Source organism: Filicampus tigris, chromosome 14, assembly GCF_054856515.1.
Source record: "Filicampus tigris isolate MCC_2025a chromosome 14, RoL_Ftig_1.0, whole genome shotgun sequence".
NCBI classification, from domain to species: Eukaryota; Metazoa; Chordata; class Actinopteri; order Syngnathiformes; family Syngnathidae; genus Filicampus; species Filicampus tigris.
The window spans coordinates 11,867,900-11,890,165 of NC_141230.1; the positions used below are offsets into that span (position 1 = coordinate 11,867,900).

At 38.7% G+C, this 22,266-nt stretch overlaps 1 protein-coding gene across 1 annotated transcript; it reads left to right on the forward strand.

The window, feature by feature from the left end:
* The first annotated feature begins 661 nt into the window (after window positions 1–661).
* Window positions 662–18,908, forward strand: morc3a (MORC family CW-type zinc finger 3a). Its single transcript, XM_086052004.1, has 19 exons — window positions 662–730; window positions 2,512–2,584; window positions 3,853–3,985; window positions 5,445–5,667; window positions 6,473–6,630; window positions 7,501–7,639; window positions 7,819–7,947; window positions 8,075–8,194; window positions 9,595–9,692; window positions 9,795–9,902; window positions 10,521–10,649; window positions 11,543–11,617; window positions 11,698–11,737; window positions 11,840–11,950; window positions 14,542–14,638; window positions 15,053–15,122; window positions 16,094–16,856; window positions 18,235–18,410; window positions 18,508–18,908. The coding sequence occupies exons 1-19, from the start codon at window positions 692–694 to the stop codon at window positions 18,671–18,673; spliced, it is 2,847 nt and encodes a 948-aa protein (XP_085908130.1). The 5' UTR covers window positions 662–691; the 3' UTR covers window positions 18,674–18,908.
* Window positions 18,909–22,266: the final 3,358 nt, after the last annotated feature.

Consider the following 22,266-nt stretch of genomic DNA (forward strand, 5'->3'; position numbering starts at 1 on the left):
TGACATCACAGTTCCTCAGGGCTCAGATAACGACCAATCATGGCTCAGCTTCAGAAAACAGGTGAGCTGTGATTGAATATAATGTATTCTTGATCAAACAGTTCGGGTTGATTTCCCTTTAGTTTTGGGGAATTGGTGATGGATGATGCCTTAAAATTAAACTGATCTTCCCCACCGATCTCACCTGTATGAAGGGACGACCAGAAATGCATTTCTCTCCCGGGGGCTTGACCAATGCATGGGGGGCTGAGAACAAACTATATAAATCTGTTTTGGAATATCAAATAGCATGCTGGAAGGGGTAAACGGGGGCTACACAGACTTCTGACTTTTAACCAATGCGGGGCAAGTGTGGCGAGTGCAAGGCATCTCCACAATTGAGTTTTGGTTTTACCGCCTTTTTCTTTCTTTTTTTTTTCTTCTCAGAATTCCGTGGAAAACGAAACTAACTGAAAATGACATAACGGAGAGTTCAAAATAATTTTTAAAAACCTTGCAATGAAATATGTATTTTTTTAAAAGATTGTGTATGTATATCACATGATACCATCTGAAATGCATGCTCAGTTTTATTAACACGGTACACCAATGCTGTTTCACTGTAACGTGTTTTGAAGCACTGTCACTCTTATTTACTAAAAGCAAGGAACTAGCGGTGGTATGACGTCACTTCCGCCGTCAGTGAAATGCAATGGCCGTACAGCAAGACCGTGGCATTCCTCTGAGTACTGTAAGTAATCGAAGATAACGGGTTTCCCAGCTACACTTTTCTATTCACTGCGGTTTCACTATATATCGACGTTCTTCAACATTCAAGTTACTTTAGCTGTATTTGAAATGCTGCCCGTTCAATCCCGACGTCTAAATTAGCATTAGCAATGAGATAAGGAGAATTACAACTAATTACAGTAATGCTTTATTGATAAATGTAGCCTACAGCAATATCTTGAAAGTGTTCTTTAGATGTACAGTATTCACATTGTCTAACAATGTAAACGTGATCTGGAAAATGTCTGTAGTATGCATGGCGGATGAAGAACACATTATTCCAAGACAAACACTTGCAATCTTGAAGTTGAATGTTGCAATGATTTCAGTCAGTATCTGCAGATTCTTGAGAAAAAATGTCCAAGGATCAGTGACAAAGTTGAAGTTGTGCTGGGGCTGTATACTTCCATAAGACAACCAAAGCCCGGTTCACACGGCATGATAGTCAGCCCGATTTTAGCCGCGAATCTCCCCTCCGGACATTCGTAGGTCGGGGCCGACTCTCGTAATGGCATCAAAGATAATTTTAGTAGGTAATGCAGTCGTGTGTGATGTGCTCAGCCGGATCTCGGCCGCACGTTGGATTGTTTTGGCCCGACCTCGCACCGTGTATAGTGCGCGTGCACGGAGCCAGTTGACAGTGACGTGCAGCCAATTAGAAAGCAGGGTGGCGGGGCTACGAGGAAGCGCGGTGGGAATCAAAACAATCAAAACAGTCATGGCTCAACAGAGCCCAACGTCTTTTCTTTTTGTGTCACTTTTTTTACACTAAAATAATTCATAAACCAGAGTTATTCAAACCAATAAAACAATAAAGGTGCCCAAATTCATGCACCTGCCTTTGGTGTATAATTATTGCACACTTTGTGTAAAGCCTGTAAACTTCATTTCACTACTCAAAAGTCACTGTGTTCATCTGCTAAATGATCCTGAACCTAAATTGCTAATCCGAAAAATCAATGATTTGTAAAGCAAAATCTTGAAAATCAGGGGGGCCCAATGAAATGCATGGGAAATCCTGCTGACATGGTGTAAGAATAATGTTTAAATAGTTATCACACATTTGCTGATTATGCAAAATGAACATATGTTTGAGTTATTTTGTTGACTATATATATTTGTATTGGAAACTACATATAAGAATGATGTGATATTTGCTTGCAATGAAGAAATTGCTTCTGCTTTCATGTCTATATTTATTATAGCCATCCGAGGAGAAAGTGTGAAAAGAAGAAGGAAGACCCGAAGTAGTTAATATGACTGAATGTTTTTGCAGTTTAATGCTTTGACATGCTTTGACAATGTACACCGTAATCTCTTTCCCACACGCAAACACATAGAAAACCAAGTTCACGTATCTCCAACAGCTTGCATGAAAACAGTAATTTGTCACCCACATACACTCATATAGGTAACAAGGCCAAGTGTTTCCAACGGCTTGCATAAATTCCCCGCTCCTTAGGTTGGAAACACCCATCTAACCAGGGAGTCCTGAAAGTTAATAAAAAGAGAGGGAACGGAGAAATAAGTTTAGAACACAGAATGAACGTAGAAAGAAGCATTCTCCTCACGAGGACAGTGGGAAGCAGAAATTGTGCTATCGCTCCGTTCTCCTCATGAGCTAGTAACAAAGAATTAAGTGTCTTTCTTCTTCATTTGTGTTGTGTTATAAAAATGTCAAATTGATGAACCTGACACATGGTCACTAAATCTTTGTTGTCATTGTTTATGCTTCACTTTCAGCTTTCTCCCAAGTACCTTCATACCAATTCTACCAGCCACACCTGGCCTTTCAGTGCCATTGCTGAGCTCATAGGTGCGTCATCTTGACCAAAGCGGAATTACAAGAAAGGAAAAAAAATGTCACTTTGTTTGTTGCAGACCATAATTTCTCAAATATAAGAGGCAATTTTGTTTTTGTTTTTTGTTTTTGCAAACAATAATCCAAAATCGAAGGGGATTGTTATATACGGGGTTAGTGAACAATGAAAAAATCGTCACATAGTATAGATTTTTACCTGGTACCTATAGGGGTTGTTGTTTCATTCCAATATGATATTTAATGTCTAGTGTTACAAATGTACATATAGTAATGTGGTTTTGACATAATTTCCCCACTGAACTAAGGACTGATTAGTATGTTCGATAAAGTGTTCTCTGTGATTGATATGCCACGTAAGACTGCCTTTTTCAGCTCCACAATAACAACATGTTGCCCGTTTGGGCACTGTGCTAACTTCTCGTTGCTGAATTAATCCTAGCGACACTCATGAGAGCATCCAACTCATCAAAGGAGGGATGTCCCAATACCATCACATGTTCGGAATTCGGGTCCGGTCACGTGGTTTTCGGCTGATCTGGATTGGTGCAAAAAGATTAGTTTCTTCATTTTCTGAAATTTTGTAAAAAAAATCATCTCAAAGACACCCTTTGGTGATATTGACTCACAATGTCTGTCGTAGTATCGAGACTGACCTGTAAGAGGCAGCAGGATTCCACAGGGCATGCAGCCTGCCAGAAAATACCCCAAAAAAGTAATAGTAGGAGAAATAGAAAAATAATCTTTGCAAGACAGGCCTCTGCTGACTGATCAGAACAGAAGAAACTTGCTCAAATTAGGTCCGCTTATCATATACACTGTATTTGATTTCGCCTCACTTTCAAGTTTACCAAGGGCGTTGTTTAATAACCGAATCATAATGGACCACTGTTTTTCCTTGATTACTTATCACACACTTGAATATGGTTTTGGACCTTGCCCTCCACACATAGTGGTCATAAACAGTAAGAAAAGCCAAGGAGTGAACCAGGCACATCCAAACAGAATGTTTAATGGATTATACTCAATGCCGTCGTGCGCTCTACGCTTACGACCTTCCAAGTTTACTTGAATCGCAGACCACAGCGTTACCGCTGTCTTTCAACTCATACCATTGGCACAGCAATGCAACTGTTACATAACAAGCGTGTTGCAATATCCCCACACACTTGTGTCCGTTTGACACTCATCCAGATATTCTCTTTTATTCCCCCAACACTGATGTTAACAAGAAAACAAACAACTGCTCTCATTCATTTTGACAGACAATGCCTGCGATCCAGATGTCCTGGCTAATGCATTCTGGATCGATAAGACTGTTGTGAAAGGACACGAATGCCTCAGTTTCATGGATAATGGGAATGGTCTGGACCATATGGCCATGCATAAAATGCTCAGGTACACACACTTTGAACATGGAGATGAGGAATAGACTTTTGACTAGTTTTACTTGAATGAGTAAGGGGAAAAATACAATCGTTATTTTCGACATTATCATTTCTAAAGGGATATGAGAATCTCTTATTGAATGTTGTTTTGATTGCCTCAAGATACCATCCATCCATTATCTGTACTGCTTCTCCTCACAAGGGTCGCGGGGCGTGCTGGAGCCTATCCCAGCTGTCTTTGGGCAGTAGGCGGGGGACACCCTGAACTGGTTGCCAGCCAATCGCAGGGCACACAGAGACAAACATCCACAATCACACCTAGGGGCAATTTAGAGTATCCAATCAACTCACCATGCATGTTTTTGGAATGTGGGAGGAAACCGGAGTGCCCGGAGAAAACCCACGCAGGCACGGGGAGAACATGCAAACTCCACACAGGGAGGCCGGAGCCGGGATCGAACCCACGACCTCTGAACTGTGAGGCGGACGTGCTAACCAGTCGACCACCGTGCCGCCCGCCTCAAGATACCATTTCTCCAAAATAATGTCACAAAAACACAAATTGTGTCAATGAATTATTCACTGTCTCAGGAGTTAAAGGATGCATATTAACTCAATTGGAATGCTAAATCAATAAAATACAAATTGTCGGGTTCACACCAAGTGAGACATTTGATTTTCTTAGGAGTCCCTGATTTCAAAGGTGTTCCAGCTCTAAGGGAAAGGAGAGCGAAAGCAGCTGGAACACTCCGAACTTGTTTTGTCTATTTGCGTGTGTGTGTCATTATCATACATGTGTGAAGGCAAAGCATACCCAAGCAAGCTGGGCCTAGATTAGAACAAAGCTAAAGCTAAACAGTTATTCCTACAACGCTAACCAGGCTAATCAAATGTGAGACAAAGGCATCATAACACATGAATCATTATATATATACATTATTATTCTTACAAAACCCACTGGCTGGAATGTTAGAGTTTTCTGCACTGCGTCGCTAATTACCGATAGAAAATTAAAGTTCACTCAGACTATTTGGGTACCCTTTTCAATGTCTTAATACTTGTTATACCAACTGTACATAAAATAAAACTAGCTACTTCAATATTTGGTGCACCTGTACAAAACATTAGAGTGAGACCCAATAGAAGAGCCGCATTGAAATGTCTTCCTTTAAGCACTGAAAGCCCTGTCTGTTTTATCATTTAAAAGCTAAATAAGGTGTAACTAATGTACAAGAAATATCTCAGTATAATTCAATTCAGTAATGCAAATTTCAAGCAATAATGAGCATATTGTTAAAGGAATACCTCCCTGACAATCAATCTAAACTGAGCATTATTACCGGTATATGCAAAGTCTTGCTTAAGCTATTCTACTGACTGATTGGTAATTCAAATGTTACTTGTATGAAGTTGTGTGTGTTTGTAAAACTGCAATTTGTTCCGCATGTGCGTCTTCCTACATTTTTAAGCTTCGGCTACAGCGACAAGGTTGCCGTAAATGGTGTGGAGCCCATCGGGATATACGGCAACGGGTTCAAATCTGGATCCATGCGCCTCGGGAGGGACGCCATAGTCTTTTCCAGGTCCAAGAATGCGTCGTGCGTCGGGATGCTCTCTCAAACGTACCTGGAAGAGATCAACGCCCAACAGATAATTGTGCCCATTGTCTGCTTCGAGCACACAGACCACAACCATATCCTTTGCTACATTAGTGCACAGTTGCCTCTTTCCCCCACAAGTGAAAACTTTACACGTGCATCTCAATAATTTAGAATATCCATCCCTCCATTATCCAAACCGCTTATCCTCAGAAGGGTTGCTGGCGTGCTGGAGCATATACCAGCTGTCTTCGGGCAGTAGGCAGGGTACACCCTGAATTTGTTGCCAGCCAATCACAGGGCACAAAGAGACAAACAAACATTTGCGCTCTCAATCATACCTAGGGACAATTTACAGTGTCTACTCAACCTACCTGGCAAGTTTTTGGAATGTGGGAGGAAACCCATGCACCCAGGCACGGGGAGAACATGCAAACTCCACACAGGAAAGCTGGGGCCAGATTCGAACCCACGACGTCTGCACTATGAGGCGGATGTGCTAACCAGTCGACCACCGTGCTGCCCATAATTTAGAATATTGTTGAAAAAAAAAAAAAGAACTTTTGTATTATTTAACTCAACACAACATAATACTTTTCTAATCTATTTTTTGAATTAAAATCATTTGATTGTTTCTCATGCAGTATTCAAATTTCTTTAGATGAATTTTCGGTTTCGTTGACTGTAAATTCATAAAACATTAATTCATAAACATTGTAAAAAAATAATTCTGAAATATTTTACTGTTTCTCATGAATCTATTTATCTAAATTTCACTTTTTGAACTGAAATACTGAAGTTTTCCCACCTTGTAATTTGAGATGCACCTGTCTATTAGATATTATATTATATTTCTACTCAGCTTTGTCTATAATGTTATGTCCTTGACGTACACTGTACTGTGTGTAAAAGAGGAGCAAAAAGCCAGTCTGCAGGACATTCTGCACTATTCTCCCTTCAAGACGGAGACAGACCTGCTTACTGAGATCAGCGCCATCACGTCTACCTGCTCCACCACCACGACCGGAACACGCATCATCATCTGGAACCTACGCAGGTTTACAGTTCATATGATTTCTTCTAATAGGAAGTGCGCTAATCAGGTTGAGTAATTTGTCATTTTAGCATGTCAAGATTTTCCTTGTGGAGGTTGAAAATGCTTTACTTAGGTGGGATAAACCCCTTAAGACAGACATTTTTTCCCACAAATTATAACTGCTCTCAGGTTTCATGTTGTGGCGTGCTTTTATCAAAACGCCCCAATGTTCAAGACTTAAAGCTTCAAAAACCCATTGTTGGCCGTGCCCATGTCTCATGTAAGGAAGAGACTGTATATTCTGCCACGTATACTGCTAAACCAACGGATACAGTATTGCAGGCAAATTGTAATGACAAAGTTGATTAAATAGGCTATTAGTTGCTGATACATATTTTCAGTTTCACATTTGAGGCACAAGAGGTTCATTCAAGGACCGCCAACAAAAATGGACATCTGAAATACTGATTGAAAAACACCTTCCATAAGTTAAACTAAACAGTAACATCAATATTTCACCAGAAGGCGCCAAAGTAAAACCATTATTACTTTGGCCTGAGCTCAAAAAAGCAAATAGATGAGATTTTCAGCAAAAAACAGAGGATATGACAAAATCTATACTATATATGCAAATGCAAATATGCAGGGTTCACTGTACTCCTCTAATGTATCATATTCAAATCTGATTTAAAATTCGGTGAAGGTTGGATTGGGTGTATACTGAATGCTATAATTTTTTTTTGTTTGTTTTGAAATGATTAATTTTGGTGCATCTTTAACATTATTAAAGCTATTTTAGCAACGGTGTCTTCACCTGTTTTCAATACAAACTGTAAAGACATTGTATTGATGGTAATGCTGATACAAATTTATATATTTTCTTTCTGTCAGGACATCCACTGGGGCATTGGAGTTTGATTTTCAGGGAGACCGTTACGATATTGTAATTCCGTCCGATGTCTACGAGGAGTTTACCCGGCCGGGTGAGAGAATCCCCTCGCATGTACCTGAAAGCGTATACTCACTACGGGTAAGAAACATTGACTCACTGCATTTTTTTGAGCAGTAATTATATAGCATGACATCAACCACTTTCATAATATAGCACATTTAAAGTTAACACACATTGCGTCATGCCATCTATGTTATGTACAGTATAACTGATTGTATATTTTTCTTTTTTCTTTTTGTTGTTTTGCATGCGTACAGGCATACTGCAGCATCTTATACCTGAAGCCTCGCATGCACGTTGTTGTACGAGGTCAGAAGGTGAAAACTCAACTGATTGCCAAGAGTCTGGCACACAGTAAAACAGACCACTACAAGCCCATGTCTCTTGTATCCTCATGTTATTATAATGAAGCTGTCTCCTTCGTTCTTTTGTAATTATTATTATTTTCTTGAAATTTTAATTATGTGATAATGTCAGTTCTGTTGGTTTCATTTTCCTTAAATTGTATGACAGACCAAAAGAATTCCCATTACTTTTGGTTACAACACCAAAAGCAGAGACCACTATGGCATCATGATGTATCACAAGAATCGTCTCATAAAGGCCTATGAGCGTATTGGCTGCCAACTCAAGGTGAGTTTTTGCAACATCAGCAAATTTTGGGCAATAATTGACTGAAATTAGACACATTTTTTCATGTTTTGATTTGTGAGAGTTAACAAAGTATGTACAGTATGTATAAAGCACCGGGAACTATCTGTCCCGTTTTTTTTCACACACGTACAGCGCTGCAGACCCAAAGGTTGCTGGAACTCTCGAAAGTACTACCAAGACACGCAGGGTCTTCTTGGGCCCTGATAAATGAAAAAAGCTCCGCCGGGCCATGGATTTCGTACATGGGACTAACCCAATTAGTTTCACAGCTTAATACAGCCACTATCACAACCGTAATATAGAAGCCATCAATACAAAACTACAAGTATACAAAATCACAATGTAACAGCACACAACTGTGCCGCATACATCTAGCACGGTTCAGATTCATTATCTAATAACATGACGATAAATGAAATATATATACACTTTAAATAAAATACATTATAATCATCTGTGATGCTTATGATTACATGTATTAGTGTGCTACAGGCATGTTTTGCTGGTGAAGCTGGCTGTAACAGTTTTTGCCAACCAATCAGAGGATGGACAATTGCGAATGTCATTGAGGGCCAACTCGCTTCTTCCACCATAGGCTGACTCTGTGAGGATGAATTTTAAATCTGTTTATTTGAAAACAGTGGCATTGCTAATAGGACAGCAGTATTGCTTCTGAAGGCCAAGATCAGATCTCATCTGTCCTGGGCACATAAGATTTCAGAACATTTCAGCATTAAAAAAATAAATAAAAAAATCCTACATACACATACTGGAAGCAGTGCAGCCAAAAGAAATAGAAATAAAGGCAATAGATTGTTGGCATAAATAAATACAATTTTAATGAAGTTTTTTAAGGTTGTAAATGAAGGTCAGTGCTTCTGATAGTGTTTTGGACTTGCTGGTCCTGACTGCTCAAGACTGTTAAAAGGTTATTAATTCCTGGATTAAAGTTCAGAATTCGTCCATCCTAAAAAATTCATTAACTGTACAGGAAATCTTAGGTAACATTTTTTGGTCATACAAGTATAAAAATGACAACCACTATTTTCTATATTGGTCATTTTAATATTATTTTTCATTTGTCTAATGTTGTCTGTTGACAGTTACTCTCATGTATAATGAGTCTAAACTAGTTCCTAAAATACTCCAAATAAAAAGCAATTGCTCCTCACACAAGTGTTTGAAAAAAAAAATAATAATGATAAGTAACAGTAACCATGGTAAAATCACTAAAAAGCTATAGATTTTTTTTTATGTGGGTGATTATTTTTGTGTTGTGCTCTAACTGTTTTTAGTGCGTCAGTGGTGTTGGAAAAGATTCCACTTAAGCAAATATTTTAGCCCTTTAACTCTTTTTACGTTGTTTGTTGACTGTACAGCCTAACAGCAAAGGTGTCGGTGTCATCGGGATCATGGAGTGCAACTTCCTGGAGCCCATGCACAACAAGCAAAGCTTTATTGAGAATGACATGTACAGGTACATAGCAGCTACGATGTATTGAAATGCGGCCATCGTGTGCTACTCATAAAGACATCAACATCAGTTGATGTTTTTGATTTTTCTTTTTTTTTTAAACAGAAAAACTATGAGCAATTTGACAATCAAACTCGATGACTATTGCAATGAAATCCGCTTCAGGCTGACCGGAGACAACCCAGGCAAAAAGGTGGAAGTGGATGACATCAGGTTCGTATTGATAAAAAAAGCAAATGTGTATAGCCAGAATAATGGAATTTGATTCTTTTTACTTTGTTTTGTTTTTGTTTTTTTCTGTTTTATAAGGTTGTCATCGCATTGTCAGTTTTATCTTTGTTGCCTGTCTTGTTTTCATATTGAGAGGAGGAATTATTTAAAGGTGAGGTTTTTTTTTTTTTTTTTTCAAAAATGTTGTGATCATGATCAAGAATTATAAAACACTTTGCACATCCTATTTCTTACTGCAATTAGCCTGTTTTTAGTGTCCAGGTCCAGCTTTCGTTACCATGTTGACTGAGGCCTTGCAACTAGAGTGTCTTAAAATTGTGAGCACCTGTAAAGATAATGAAGTATTTTCACTTGTGGACGCAGCACTTCACGAATGTTTCAGACAGTGTAGTCCGGGAGAAGAAATTTGGTGTAGGATTATTGTCCTTTTCCATGATGCTGAATGTTCCCCTTAAATACTGATGGATTTCGAATGTTTGATGCCCACTGATGATTCCAACCACGACCTGGTGCAGCATTTAGGAAACATCTTCGGCAGGTGAAGGTGGGCCGAAGATCGCCAGTTCGCTTGATTTGCTGTACTTCTTCTTTTGTTTACAGAAAGCGTCCAGATCAAAACTGGGTGATGTGTGACGATTGCAGGAAATGGCGCAAACTGCCAGACGGGATCGACTGCAGCAGGCTGCCGGACAGCTGGTCCTGTCATATGAATCCTGATCCTCAGTTCAGGTGTCCAAAGTTTTATCAATGTCTCCAGGCAATACATCTTAACCCTTTCATGCATAGTGGTCACTACAGTGGACAGCTATTTAAAAGTTGCTTTCGCCTATATTAATTAATAAAAAAAAATATATTTTTTTTTAACCATTACATGCATTAATTATGATTTAATGTTATTATTTAAAATATAAATATATTTTTTAGATTGAATAATGTAGGCGAAAGCAACTTTTAAATAGCTGTCCACTGCAGTGACCACTTTGCATGAAAGGGCTAAACTAAATGCTTCCCCAAGTCACAATTACATAAGGTGTATTGGAACCACAACTGAAAGCAAAATAATACTACAAGGCTAACAACATATGCCCCAAAATTGTTCTTTTATAAGAATACCTTCGAAAGGGAAAATAAATGTACGTTATATGAGAATAAAGTTTAAATATTAAGAGAAGAAAGTATTAACTTTGTGACAGTAATGTTAATTTTACTAGAACAAATTTCTAGCTTTACGTGAGTTTTTTAATAAAAATGAAGTCGTAATTTTAAGAGAATAAAGTAGAAACACTTTTGTGAACTTAATGGCTAATAAATAGAGCTTTCATTAATATTGTCCTCAATTGTCCTATTTTTGTTAACGTGTTCTTATGGTAACTTAATTTCCTATTGGCTTTTGCAAGTTGATTGCTATCTTAAGTTGTTCTCTGAATCATTGAACCGTTAAACTTGCTGACTAACCATCAGTTACTCTGTTGTAAATGCCTTCCATTCACTTAACAGTAAATTACGGGTGTGTTGGTTCCTCGAATAAAAGATTAATAAAATACAAATTTGGCTGCCAAGGCTTTTCGTTTGACTCAAGTCTTTAATCCCATGATTTCAGTAGTATTTATGTGCTTTTCCAGGAATTGTGAGGTTGAAGAAGAAGTTCAGGACTCTGACGACGACCAACCGTCATACACAAAAACCTACAAGCAAAAGTATGCATGTTTTGTTTTTCATTTGAATAATTAATTAATTAAATAGTTACAATTTGGCCATTGTAATATATGTATTGCAGAGAGAGGGAGGACAAAAAGAAGCTAAAAAATAAGCAGAAGGTAAGAACAAGTCCAGTGATTGTTTATTTTTACTAACATTCCATGATTGCTTGTGTTTCAGTAACTGTTTTTGCATTGTTTTGAAATGCGTCTTTACGTAAGATTGAGGAGGACCGACGGCGTTTGGAAGAGCAGCGCCTAAATAAACTGATGCTGCAAAGTCAGGCTCTTCAACAGCAGGAGAATGATCTCAAACACAAGCTACACCAAAGTGTGAGTATTCCATTCACCTATAGGCTATAGTAGGAGTGGGCAATTCCGGTCCTCGAGGGCCGGTATCATGCATATTTTATGTAACCCTGCTGCAACCCACTTGATTCAAATGATCAGGATCGTTATCCAGCTTCTGCAGACTTTGCAGATTATATGATCATTTGAGTCAGGTGTGTTTCTGCAGAGAGAGATGGAAAACAGGCAGGACACTGACCCTCGAGTACTGGAAGAGCCCACCCGTGGGCTATCGTGAACCCTCGATATTAGCAGAACTTACAGTCATAGTCCTGACACAAAAATTGCAGAATTTTTCTAGGCGATTTTTTTTTTTTTATGGTTTTTACGGTATACGTGAAACCTCAGTTAATGAATGACCTATGAAACAGTTCGCCTCACATGCTAAATTTTGGGGAAAAAATTACCTTGGTTAACAATTATTTTCGATTTGCGGAAAGTCTTGGTATGAACGTGGGGAAGAATCAGTTGTGCTTTTTCTCGCATTAACATCATTGGCTCCATTCGCACGAGTTGCAGGTTTCTTTATTTTTTGCTCTTAATTAGCCCTCAGTATGGCTCCAAAGAAAGTATAAACTGGTAGTGATAGTGTTATTGATAAGCCTAATTGTAGTCCTGATTTAAAAAAAAAAAAAAAAGCAAGAGAGATTTTTGTTTGTGATCTCACTTCCCAGATTGGTTTGATGAAATCTACCAACTGTGCTATTCCAATGAGAAATGAAATTCGTACAGTGGTATTCTCAACACCCGAAACTACCTAACATATATATACATAAAAAGAGACAAGTTTAACACCCGGAAAAAAAAAACGTAAGTCTTGGAGGATGAGTCATGGCCTGTCCAGCAGAGCGTGATTCCTTCAAAACAAGCAACAGCTACTTAACAGGTTCAAGCAAGGTCTCAGCCAGCGAGTCCTCACCATGCTGTGAGAGGTTCCACATTTGGCGACGGTACGACCGCTTGCATGTTATAGTGTTAGCAAGGCTTCACGTTCTTAATAAATCCTCTTCCCTTCCTTGCATATGTACTTGCTGTCACACTTTGTGACCACACTGCATTGTTTACTTTCACAAATGGCCGCCGCATCCCAAAATTCAATGCAGCCATTTTAGGCTAAATAGTACAGGATGTAAGAAGGCTAAGATGTTGTACAATGATTTGATGGAGAGCACAGTGTTATCTCTTTATAGTAAAGGCTGTTTTCACTTATTTCTATATGATAGAGTATTTAAATCACATCGATTAAAAACAAAAGTATAATTTTTTGGGCCGCTGGAACAGATTGATTGCATTTCCATTCATTTAACTCATTCACTGCCATTGATGAATTTATTTGCCTTTTCACAGTCCAGCCATTCAATCTCAGGAATTTATATTTTTTTCACATTTTTTAAAAAAATTAGGGTAAAGGAGGGTCTGAAAATGCCTGGCAGTGAATGAGTTAAATACGGAACATTACCAAAGGGATGGAACTAATACCGTATTGGCCCGAATATAAGACGGCCCTGATTATAAGACGACCCCCTCTTTTTCAAGACTCAAGTTTGAAAAAGGTTTTTTTGAACACCAAATTAATTTTTAGACAGAAAACAATTTCAGTACATCTGAAACAAATGATTATAACAATTTATTTGAGAGAAAAGGCATGTTATTTTGCCTCATTCAAATCTTAATATCTCAACATTTAAGTATGTAAACTAAAGTGCAATCATATTCTTAAATGAATGGCTTCTGGCTTTTGAAATGTAAATAAACAGGAAAATGTAATTGTGATCAAACAACAAACTTGCAATAACTGCATTAACCATCAAAGTGAAGTCTAACTAACTGTAGTCTTGAAACAAATCTGAATAAGGAAAAACACTGCAATAAAATAATGCAAACTGGTTTAACTTGAGAGTAGCTGAGATCTATCATGACAGACTATTACTGTCACAAACAATTATCTGCCTCGCTGTGCTCAGTGTCGCTGACCTTAATCCCATCCTCTGGCTCCTCCCATAGTACGTCATCCTCACGTGACAGAGGTTGCTTTGGCCAGCAGAGTCAAGTTCAGCATTCGCTTCAATGATATCTGGCGCCATCAAGCGTCGTGAATGGGTATAATGTCGAGACCTCGAATATAAGACTGCCCCTACTTTTTCAGTCTTATTTCAATGCAAAAAAAAACGTTTATATTCGGGCCAATACGGTTATTTCCACTGCACTTACTGTAATGCCATGTGGGAAAGGAGAGCCACAGTCGTTGATGCACTCTACCAAACGCCGGGAGAACAGTAAAACACATAAAACAATGAACATACTTCCTCACGAGCTGCTGTACAGACTCATTGATGTCACCCGCTACTCAGAGGGGTTCATTGAATGCCTATTTACTGTAACCATGTAGTAATGTTTCAGAATATGGCTATATTGAAAGGAAAGGAAAATATTAGCAAAATGTTTAGTTGGTTGTTTAATTATACATTTAATGAGTTGGAAGATCCTAAAGAGGCCGAACTGTTAGTTTACAAGCAATCAAAAGTGTATTTTCCATAATGTCCCCTTTCATGTCTTTTTTAAAATTGTATCTACAGGCTGTCCATTCCCCATCTACTCCAACTACCACACGGAGGCGGTTGAGCAGGGTGTCAGTACAGGAAGCTTCATCCTCTTCAGGAATTACCGCTGTGTGTGAGTTGTAGTTTAAAAAATTATATACACATTTCAAATCATGCACTTATTTGTATAATTGGACCAAAAGTCACAACCTGATTGTATGGGCATGGCACACAAGAACAGGAACTTGCACTTAGCATTTGTGACGCAGTGTGTGGACAGCATTTGGGATGCATTGTGTGTGGAAACTGCAAATCTTCCATTCAAAAATGCTGGCTGTTTACTTGACTATTTGTATAATTCACATTTCAACTGAAGCCCGCCCTATGACAGGCCTTAGTCCGCTTGCTTGGTGCTCCTTTGAGTTTCTTTGAATAACGTTCACATGTAACCAAACGAAACACATAGAGAAAATGCGCAATAGTTTGTTTTAGCCAAAACAAAATGCCAAAAAGCGTGAACGCATCCTTCCTTCCTTTCTGTCTCTAGCTGGGAGCCCACCCAGTGGCAATGGTTTACCAATTATTTCAAGCGTGTATTCGTTGTTGCCAACTCCAAGGTAGGTATCCTTAGTTGTGGCCTTGTTATTTTCACAGAGCTGCCAACTGCTGTTTTGTCCGTATTTTGTCACAGAAATCACTCAATGCCACCTCATGACAGTGATGTGGATATGAAAAAAAAAACACATGAATCACATTGCTCAAACAGGTTCAAAATGAGCTAAAATACTTGGTCGATGATTGCGATCTACAGTATGTTTGACAACACTCCGCATACGATGCATTCTTGGTAGCTCCTGTGACTTAATGCATCAATGCTCACTCATGAGCAGCGGAAACTAACAGAGGAATTGGATATTAGCCAAAAGCTACTTGAGGCTAACCATCATCACTGCTAGTCCTAATAGATTAGTATCACCAGCAAGGAACACAATGAAGCTTTATCGCCAGATTATTGTGCCCAATAATGCGCTGACAACAACTATGTGCTCACGACAACTTTAACATAGAATAACAAACGCTACAACACTGCATTAACTGTCATAATAGTAATACTTGTTGGAATACAAACCCTCACAGCTCATTGAAGTGTAGCTAATGGTGAGTGTAATTTTTAATCATTTGTTTTTATTTTGGTCCTTGAAAATATGTCCTCACATGAAAATAGCCCTTAGCTCTAAAATGTTTGGGGTTTTGCCTTTATTTAAAAACCTTCACAGTGCGTGAGTGTGTGTGCAATGTGCATTGTTGAAATGTCACTGCTAAGTACCGCAAATAATTTTGTGATTGAATTTTCTTTGAAGCATTAATATTAATTTTTGCAATGTCCTGATTTTAGTGAGGTTAGTACACTCAAGACAATATCGAACACTCCCCACGTGCAGTCCTGCTGGAGTGTTCGTGACAACATTTTTGAAATCTGAAAATTCTGTTAAATTGTTCAGGAAGTGAATTTCTACAGTTTGGCAGGTCTGTTTTCATGTACTTGATCAAATAAGCATGTTTTTTTGTGATTTTCCATGTTCCATAGCAAAAAGATAAGAATGTCCTCCGAGTCACTGGGTACGCCTCAAAGTTATAGTCAAAATATCTTGCATCGAAGTGCTTCAGATGCTCTGTCATCAGGAGATGTGAGCCCACTCAGAAATGAGGACTTTGAACCAAAAAATGCCGGCGCAGGCATTGTGGGTTCCCTCAATGAAGCAAACGTTTCGTCCCCTGCACCGCCACCTGCCGTCAGTCAGATGGAAATGCCAAAAATAAAGGATGAAAAAGACGATATGGAGATAAAGAACAAAAATCCAGACCAAACAGAAGGTGGGGTTGTTCTAACCGCTGAACGGGGTACTCAGTTTACAAGAAGATTTAAGGAAGAAAATAATAGCCAAACCCTGGCCACTGATGAATCCATTCAGATTGTGCATATAGATAGCAGTGAGGATGATGATGATGATGACATCTTCGAATCAGGACAATGGCCGACAGAGGCACTGGAACAACAAGATGTTAAGGAGCAAGTAAAGAATAGTAGGCAATTCTCTTTAAATTGTTTCCACCAGTCGAGCCAGACAGAGGAAACGTGGCTGGGTAAAGACTACAAAAGCTTGTTTGAGAAGGCTAAAGAAAAAATTAATCAACTTGTGAGCAACAGAGCGGATTTTTTGGAAGCTGCTCAGACAAAACCTAGTGCTGCCCAGGCCGAGGAGGATTTGGCCGACGTCACTTGTCAAGTTGATTCTGTTGTCCGGGAACTGGATCAAAGAACCAGGGAGAGGAATCAACTGCTTTCTCAGGTCAGTGTTCCAACTCCATCCTGGATCTGCAAGAGTACATTTTTCATTATTTTTTTATTTTACAAAGAAATCGTAATCGTAAAATTGGGTTTGAGAGAAAATAATCGTGATTTTCTTACTAGGCAAAATCGAACAGCCCTAGATCATGGTGCTGCGCTTTTGACATTACCCACCACAGCAGTTCAGCAACCAATTTGATTGGTGCTGGATCTGCGCTCATCCTGCTCGGTGCCCGCCCACCTAGTTCGATGGAACTGAATGGTAGATGATCTTATTTCATCACTGGGGAACAATATTGTCAAAATTAAATAAATAAATTTGTGAAGTAAATATACAGTGGATCCCCGCATACTCACATTTTGGCACCCGCGGATTCAGCTATTCAGATGTGTATATATATTTTTTTCAATATTCAAATTCGTTGTTTATGTATTACAAGTGGATCAATCCTTTTTTATGTGATTTTATTTTTTCTTCTTCTTTTCCAAACTGCATTTCAATGGGCGTCAATTAATTGTGCATGGATTTGCACTATTTGCGGGCCAGCCTGGACTCTATCACCCACGATTAGCTGTATATTCAAATAATTTAAATGTTTGAGGGACATACAATATATCGTCACCGTCCTGTGAAAAACACGTATGTCCAATTTTGGATTTTTTAAAAAATGGTCACGTAAAATAAGAAAATTGGAAAAAAACAGACATACGTTTTTCACAGGACAGACAATATGTAAATTGAATTAATGTACGAGCTTGGTCACGAGCAACTTAACCTCGCAAGTCAAGTCAACCCATATAGGTTGAACAAGTGCAGAATTAACCATCCCTTAAAACTCAGTGTAGTGAAAGTTGGTTTTCGACGAGAACTAGTTCAAAATTCAGTTCACAATTTTTTAAATGAACTTGTTCAGTTCATTGTTCATAAAAAAAAAAAAAAAACTAAGTTCATTGTTCCAAAAAAGCATCAAAATATTGTCATTTCCCCATTGTTCCCACCCATTCAGTTCACGCTAGTAGACAGCTACAAGTTTCACCCTACAATCTCATGACGAAAAACCTGTAGCTTCAATGCTCTTTTTAATTGAGGAATTAAAACAAAAACAGGATTGTAGTCTTGAATATGCAAGCACAAATACAATCTAAAATAAGAACCAGGCTGAGGTTGGAAATGAGCTGTCGCACACACTCCAAATCCCCCTTTCGTCTCGAGGCTATTGTAAAACACCCACAGCTGCTTCTTCTTGCACCGGGTGCTTGGTATCACCAGATCTATTCTGTCTCGACTGTGTGGTTTTTATTTTTATTTATTTATTTTTAAAATATTATTTGTTTTCTGTCTGACGCTTGCAACATCCTGTCCTCCGGGGATCCATTAGTTGAAGAAACTAGAGGAGGAAAAGGCAAACCTCTCGAACCAGTGTGAGGAGCTCAGGATGAGGCTTCAGCAAGCGGGAGAAAAAACGCTGGAGAGTGAAAGCAGGGCACTGCTGCAGAATGGAGATTCTTCCATAGAACTTGCAAACGGAGCTTCAAATTCAGATCATTTCAAAAGGTTGGGTGGAAAAAGAACATTTATCATTCAGTGTTGTGTGAATGACCACTTTGCCAGTAATAGACCATATCTTGGCTTTTCTCTTTCTTTCTCTCAGGCTGATTGAGTTGCGTTACAACATTGGACGCCTTCTTGTCAAACGTGTGCCTTATCTGGACCTGAGCCAAGTCAATTATGAGTGTGACGTAATTGACGAGATTCTGGATCAATATCTCACTGAGAACTCAGACAGAAGTAACTCGCCATGCCCAAACTGGAGCTAATACCGGTTTATTTATATTTTTAATCTCTGAGGGATTCATATTCCTTCATCATTCCATTTTCTATCATGCTCTGGTGTCCTCATTACTGGTTGAGTGCTCATCAGCCAATGGCAAAGCACATTTTGACAAACAATTATTTACGCCTATGGGCAACTCAACACAATGAGTGCTGTTTTTGTGTTTTTCTTGTCCAAATCCCTGGAAGGTGTTTAAAAAAATATATATATTTTTTTTACTTTGCGTATCATATTCTGTTCCTTTAATTTATCTTCCACAGTTTATTTTATCTTCCACAGGTGCAATTTCATAGACACCATGTTCCATTTGCCGCACCAAAGAACATAAGCTCCGCTTTCTCAGACTGCAACCTTTTTATACACCCGATGAGATAATATTGCTCTAACTAATGGAAAGTATGCCTAACAATAGAATATAGCAAAACCTTGTTGGAAAGTACCTTGCCTCTGCGCTCTAAAAGCGGGACTGCAATAAGCCTGTTATTTTTGTATTAATCTACAGTGTATCCAGTAATCCTGTCTAGCATTAACAACGGAAATAGCATTACAAATGATGTTGCTATTGAAAATTGTTCTTTCGAGCCAACTGTTTTCTGTACAGTGGGAGAATAGGTTTGCAGTTACAATATGATAAGGTTTTCTTGTAAAATACCACCCAAAAAAAAAAAAAAAAGAATGAACCACTCCTTTGGTCACTGTAGTGATCTACTTGTTTCATTTGCTGCAAACAACAACCTTGCTACGACATTTGTTTCTTTTCCATGACCCTCCGGAAGTGCAGCCCACAAGAGCAGCATTTTTACATGAGCTACTGATTTTGCAGTAGTAATGCTATTTATACTACTAATAACCACAACATTGTTATTGCTCATATAATGACTACGGTACACGCTTTCCTTATCCCAGCAGTACCTTATCTTTCATTTTGGGGGTGGGTGCTATATTGTACATAAAATTTAACTGAACAGTTTGACTTGAATGTGTCGGCCTTTACACATTAGTAATGCTGCAGTTTATTCAGTAGATGGCACTACAGCAATACATTGCTTGAAATAATGTACTTCCAATTGCGGAACTCACCCTGATATTCCCATTATTTATTTATTGTTACAGATTACACTGGTCCATGGCTAATCTTAATCAGAGATGTATTTGTGCCCCTAAATGTATTTTTTACACCGATTTAAAAAATATATATTCACTTTTCACAAATCACATCATGGTTTTGAGATATTTTCATTATTTTGTTTATAAGTTTGACTTATGCAAGCGTGCGCAATACAGCGTTTACCTTGCATTGAAATTTATAGCTATCATATTTCAGGGGGAAAAATTCTACCTGTACTATACTACATATATTATTGTTCTTACCAGTATGTTATGATGAAAACCTGATATTCTAAAGGAAAAAAAGTGGGCACATTTGGAATCGGCACAAAAAAAAATAATCTAGAAAAGTTTGCTTACATCTCTGATTAAAAAATGTAAGAATTTGTTGACCAGTGTTAACCAAGAACATATTGAATTCATTTGTGGTGGTGTTTTTACAGCTTTCACCGCATCTAGCCACTGCGCCTGCAGCGGTGTTTCCCAACCATAATTGAATCATAACAATACTTAAGAAAATGCGAAACATACAACGGCAAACAACAGTGCCACAAAAAGTATGAATACTGAAATAATTATGATCTTGTCTCAATAAATATACTTTGACTTAGTGTGCTATCTGGTCCTGCTTAGTTGCACACAAAGGACAGGTTAATACCTTCTGCCATCTAGTGGAAGAGCTTTTAATTCACAAGCGTCAAACTCAGGCCCGGGGGCCAAATCCGGCCCCACCCCACATCATACTAAAATCTGCCAAAATTTCAAATTGTCATATGTAATAAATGAAAATCTTTAGATAACTGCATTTTTTTTATCCCCAATCCCCTTTTACAGTAACTTGAACAACGAATATCCTTGACTTCTGAATTTGAAGCGAGTTATCCATCGAGTTGCTGTGCTTAATGGCATTTTAAAAAATGTAGGTATTATGGTTCACAGTCATAATGATCATATTTTAACTGTACCGCCGGTCACTATACATTGCTGACATCGATATGAGAGGATATAGAGGTACATTAATTGGAGAATTTGATTGGAATTAGATCAGTTCCCATAGACCACCTAATGATCTCTCATGGCAAATGAACAACAGTTCTTGGGAATCACTGGTTAGACAAGCCACAGAAGTGGTACTACTTTAATTCAAGCCAAATTATGTTCCCTTGCAGAGGCCCTAAGCGCCTTGCCGTGTCAATATGTGCTTTGGGTGTGTACGCAAGGGTGTTTGTGTTTTAATGTGGTGATGGTAGTGGTGTTTTTTTGTACAGTAAATTTCAGTCCATCAATTAATTATCTGATTCCCTTTTTATTTCTGTAAAGTACTTGGCGTTGCCTTTTTAATGTATAGAAAGTGCTGTATTAGTAAAATTTGAATTTGAAATGTGACGTGACGTATAGTGAAGGGTTTTCTACAGAGGTGTGCTTACTAATACCTATGATACATGTGCTCCCCCTCCATTTGGTGCCCATCAGGCATGTCAAAGGGTGAGTACTCGTTCAAGTCAGTTTGGAATGTTAAATGTTAATTCTGTTGAGTTTACTGGCTATGAGATAACAGCTTTTGAAGTTAAGACTACTGTTGAAAGTCAACAAGCGTCAGGGGGAGAAGGTTGGCATATCGTTGTGTTCAAGTAAGCACGTCATGTTGTTCCAGATGAATCGACTTGCATGAATTTGTAATGATCCCGGCGGTGACTTTTTAAGTCGAGATGGAACCACGATCGTGTTCATGTATGAAGACAGCCGAGGCCGCACTGGTGTTTCTAATCAACCAAAGCCAAGTTGAACCACTGGGAGGTATGAAACAATGGTTTCGTTGTTACCGCTGCCAAGACGCTTGTTTTCCTCCTCGTCGTCTCTGTTTGTCTGTTACCTAAAAGGATATTTAACAGACCTCAGTGAAAGTTTGCTCAAAGAGCAACCGTTTGCACTTTTGTGTTACTCGAGCAGCAACTTTGTTGAACCAGACCTGCAGTTTTTTTTTTTGTGTGTGCAGACGACCGACAACGTGTTGCACAGTTTTAGAGGGCGAAAATCTTTTTTGGGCTTGTTTATTAAATATTGCTTGCCCACAAGTAGTTAGCTGGCTGTGAACGTTACCCTTGAGTCCCGAGCAGTAGTATGTTGTGCAAATGCAACCAAATACAGCAGACATGTTCATCTGCAGTCAGAGTTGGAAGTGCATTCCAAGTAGCTGTGCGTGTAAGAATCTATTATCTCATTCTGCAGTTCTGGGTTCAAATCACAGCTCCTCCTGTGTGCAGTGTGCATGTTCCATCAGTGTCCACTCACATTCCTGCATGTTCTATCCATGTGCTGTCACATTCCTGTGCATGTACTGTGCTTGTCCACATGTGTGAATGGCTGTCCATACTTTAGCAAGAAACAAGTATGTGAAGTTCACGTACTTGTGCTTGTGCTTCACATTGTGAACCCTTTGTATCTACCTGGATTTCTGTATAAATTGTT

Coding starts and splice junctions, on each gene's coding strand:
- morc3a (XM_086052004.1), top strand. CDS start 692: ATGGCCGTACAGCAAGACCGTGGCATTCCTCTGAGTACT. Junction 2,585..3,852: donor TGCCATTGCTGAGCTCATAG/GTGCGTCATCTT, acceptor TCATTTTGACAG/ACAATGCCTGCGATCCAGAT. Junction 6,631..7,500: donor ATCATCTGGAACCTACGCAG/GTTTACAGTTCA, acceptor TCTTTCTGTCAG/GACATCCACTGGGGCATTGG.